The sequence below is a fragment of the Chironomus tepperi genome, unplaced genomic scaffold (assembly GCF_022539635.2).
Source record: "Chironomus tepperi strain 1889 unplaced genomic scaffold, CSIRO-AGI_Ctep_v1 contig_93, whole genome shotgun sequence".
NCBI lineage: Eukaryota > Metazoa > Arthropoda > Insecta > Diptera > Chironomidae > Chironomus > Chironomus tepperi.
In genome coordinates this window covers 199,849-203,964 of record NW_027226215.1, presented here as the reverse complement: position 1 = coordinate 203,964, position 4,116 = coordinate 199,849, and the positions used below count along the sequence as shown (strand labels likewise).

Sequence of the window (4,116 nt, the reverse complement as noted above, 5' to 3'; positions counted from 1 at the left end):
TAAGAACAGATTTGTATTAGTGTTATTATACGGGTTTTAGCAAACTCAAATCAGAGCTCGAAGTAGACTCGAATTTTGTATGAAAAACTCGATTTGAGTCAACTCGGTTCCACAAAAGTTCAAGTCAACTTCCATCCCTGACTCAAATCGACTTCGACATCTGATTGTTTACAAATTATCAAAGAGTTGTGAATTTGAAGTTTCATCACAGCTTACTCATCATTTAACAAAACAATCCTTATCAATTTGCTCTACGACTTTTGACATTAATTGCTTGTTGATTAATTAATCCGTACATATTCGTAAATTTTTATATGTAAGTGATTTCTCTCGACTCTCTTAAAATGTCAGTAAAACTTGTATGAAAAGAGGAGATTTTGAGATTCTTGACTTATTTTTAGTGTGTCTGTTGAGTCAGAAGTAAGCAAATAAAGATGAAGCTGTACATGTAAGTATTAATTGATGAAGTACCAATTTAAAATTACTAATGGATTAATATTGTCCTCCTTACCTTTAGATTCATCATTCTTATGTCCATCCAACTATTTGGACAGCTTTATTCCTTCAATATAGACTGTGACTTCAACTCCAATTGGGATTACATGATTGTACACAAAATTTATAGATGTGAACTTGAAAATAATCTAGACATAACTTCACCGGATTCAGCAGCAATCACATCTGTTACTGGATATCACTATAACTGGAAATCCAACGATGATGTTGTTGGATTTGACTCTCGTCACAAAACTATGAATTACTTCCCACAAGGACTGGATAAATATTTTGGAAATCTAAAGTCCATCGTCATTTATTATGGACGTATTAAAGAGATCCATCAGTCTGATTTGAAGCCTTTCCCAAATTTGGTGAACTTCTACTTGGACAATAACGACATTGAGATTGTTGAAGCTGGACTTTTCGACTACAATCCTAATTTGCAAGGTGTTTCATTTTTGGAAAATAAAGTCACTAAAATTGACGCTTCCGTTTTTGACAATTTGCATCAGCTTCAAAACATTTGGCTTGGTAAAAATTTGTGCATTAATTTGGATTCAACTGATAGTGCGGCAGGTGCGAAGAACGTCATTAAGCAAGCCAAAGCTCTTTGCTCTGATGAACCTCCAGAAAAAGACTCAAAAAGCTGCATCGATCGCTGTGCTTTCCAGTATAGTGTAACTGATTCGTTAACTTCTGGCTTTAAAAACATAAAGACAAGTGTCGATGATCTTCATGCTTCGTTTGGAGAGCATAAAGCATCAGAAAGTGGAAAGTGTCAAATTAACTTTAATGATAAGATTGAGAACCTTGAAGAACGCATAGATGCAGGTCAAAGCTCCATTTTGTCATCTGTAGATGAAAAAATTAATGCTGTTGAAAGCCGTCTTGTTGTAAAAATTGAGGAGATTTTGGAGGAAAAACTGAAGAAAGTTTTTGATGCTTTGAATGCTACACATTAGGTGTGCTGTAAATGAAGGATCTTAAAGACTTCATTCTGATCTTGTACTTGACATCGAGAGAGAATCAATAAAAAGCATTGGAATTAATTGAATCAAATCCCATTTTTTAGTACATTAGAACATTTTGCATGCTTATTCTTACTTAGTTATTCCGATGGACATGCAGATCAGCTGTGATCTATGACTTCTCTCAGGTTAACATTTAAAACTGACTTTAAAGCTGGATGCACTTTGTCAATCACCAATACCAAGTGATACACTGTATTTATCAAGAACCTCCTTCCAAAAATTGTTTGGTGCTTATCCAGGAGGTTGTAAAGCCCTTGCTTACCTATTCATATTCATTTAGAAATCATCAACCTTTGCCTTAACTGTTCGTCCTAGAAAATTACTTCAAAATCAGATCAAAATTGACTGATAAGTTCAGCACCCTTGATGGAAATCAACATCCATAATGCTAATCCCCATTTAAATAATCAATAATGCTAATTATCTGTAAAAAGGAGTCTAGACAAACAGATTCAAACTTTCCCTAAAACCAAGTACCGTAAATTATTCAATTTAATGGAATATGGTTCGAAAATTTAATGTGTGGCTTATTGAAAAATTTAAGTTTTGTTTTTAAAATGTCACAAGCACATACACACACACAAGAAGCACAACATCCATTAAACACCACATGATAACCACGGGAAGACACATTTTACATATTTGAGTATGACATTTTTCTATGGTAAATTTAAATTAAACAAGTATGGAATGTAATATGAAGCAGGAATTTATTAGAGAGGTTTGGAAATTGGTGAGAATAACTTTATATAAATTATAGGTGATATATAGAGTTGTTCAATGTAGAGGTATCTGCACTGGAGTCTTAACTTTTGAAAATCCTCCATGTCCTATCTTTTTGAACTTTTGGAGTTCGGACTCACAAAGTGCTCTGGCCTCTGGACTACATGCATGCGTGCCATTGATCCAATTTGATCTTTCTCACAATTCTTCGCCTTATCTACAGCATGTGTCATTCGAGCGTTAGTCATCTGAATAGCACTAATCGGTTAATCTATCAAAAATAAGACCTCAGGTTGACGTGACTCTGATCCAACTTGATGTTGGATTTGGTTTAAATCACGCCAGTCTAGTGTCAGGTTTTAGGTCGATAACCTGCTTTGTGCTTTTTGGGTCTAATTAGTGTCCTTGACTTATTAAGAAAATAATGAACTTCAAGTCTCAACTCTTGCTAGTCACACATTTTATCTTAATTGATATATAACTGGAATGAAGCAAGTAGACTAGTACTTGTCAGACCAGACACTTTTTTCCTTACGTACATATCAATTGTGATTCATGACCCCCTTCAAAATCCTCCTGAAACTGGACTGGTTTCTGCTCGCAAATTTCACTAAACAGACCAGACACAATGCCATCACAGCACCAATTTCCCCAAATTTCAAGCATATCCCCAAAAAAATATATTTTTCCACATAGAAGAATATGTAAATAGAAGTAACAAACATGCATAAGGTATAAAAGTTTTTTTTGGTTAATTTGTCCAATGATGCTATAGCATACATATGCCTGATCACAGATAGAGCAGCAGCATAAGCTTATTTTATTTTTTCTACGAAGGAAGACAGCATAGAGGAAGTAAAAAAAAAAACAAAACTTTTATCATTTGTAATAGAAAGAGGAAGAAAAGGTAGGTAATAGCACACTTGGGTCAAACCACAGTAGAAAGCACTAAAACTTGTTTCCATCCACAACCATCCCTTCAATAACCCAGTATCTTTCTGTGTTTTTATGCATAAAATATTCAGATAAGCTCTAGTCTCGATGGCAGCAATAAATTTTCCAGCCCTTTTTTTTTACTTTCTTTTCATCTGACTTTAAAATAAGAAGGAAGGCTATCGCATTTGAAAGAAAGCAGTCTTTTTTTTCCAGATATCTATCCGATTTTAAGCTGCTTTTTCCTTCGTATGTGTAAAGAGAGAAAAATTATCGGAAATTTAATGACATTTGAAAAATTAATAGGGCTTACATGCTATCCGGAAATCATTGACATTTTGTGCTAATGCGACTGCCTCTCTTGACTGAAGTTTTTTAAAACTGACATGATGAAATGAGGGTGTTGTTAATGCTTGACGTCAATATGAAAATTGGGTTTTTAGACGACTACTACTATTGACGCGTAAAGCTTGGAGTCGATTTGTCTACACATCCGGAAGACACATGGCGTGGAAAAGGAACTGACTCACATAGGGAAGGGAAAGGGGAATTGGAGAAGTCGAAATCTGAATTCAATGCTGATCGAATGTCAAGTATATACCAGTATATATCTTCATGTGATATTCCCTGATATCGGTAAATACACTGCTGTCGAATTTCTAGCGACCTAGTTATGTACCGACATAAAGACGTTCAAGAATAGTGTAAAAGCTTATTCAAAGCACTTTGTAAAGTATGGCAGCACGTCAATCAGGCTAGGGATGGTAAGGCTTACAACCGATTATTTCCAAAATCAACTTGTACAAAGAAAGCAACTTAAAGTATGAAAGGACTAAAGTCAGCGTGTATTAGTCTGACGTGGATCCAGACTCGGAAAATCACTATCGATAAGTCGGAATTTTAGCCATTTCCATCCAATGTGATGTCCAAG

General features: G+C 34.9%; 1 protein-coding gene across 1 annotated transcript; it reads left to right on the top strand.

Annotated features, from left to right (window-relative positions):
* The first annotated feature begins 352 nt into the window (after positions 1–352).
* Positions 353–1,557, top strand: LOC139086953 (uncharacterized). The gene is made up of 2 exons (XM_070635616.1): positions 353–448; positions 518–1,557. Exons 1-2 carry the CDS (start codon positions 435–437, stop codon positions 1,458–1,460), a joined length of 957 nt encoding a protein of 318 aa, XP_070491717.1. The 5' UTR covers positions 353–434; the 3' UTR covers positions 1,461–1,557.
* The last annotated feature ends 2,559 nt before the right edge of the window (positions 1,558–4,116 follow it).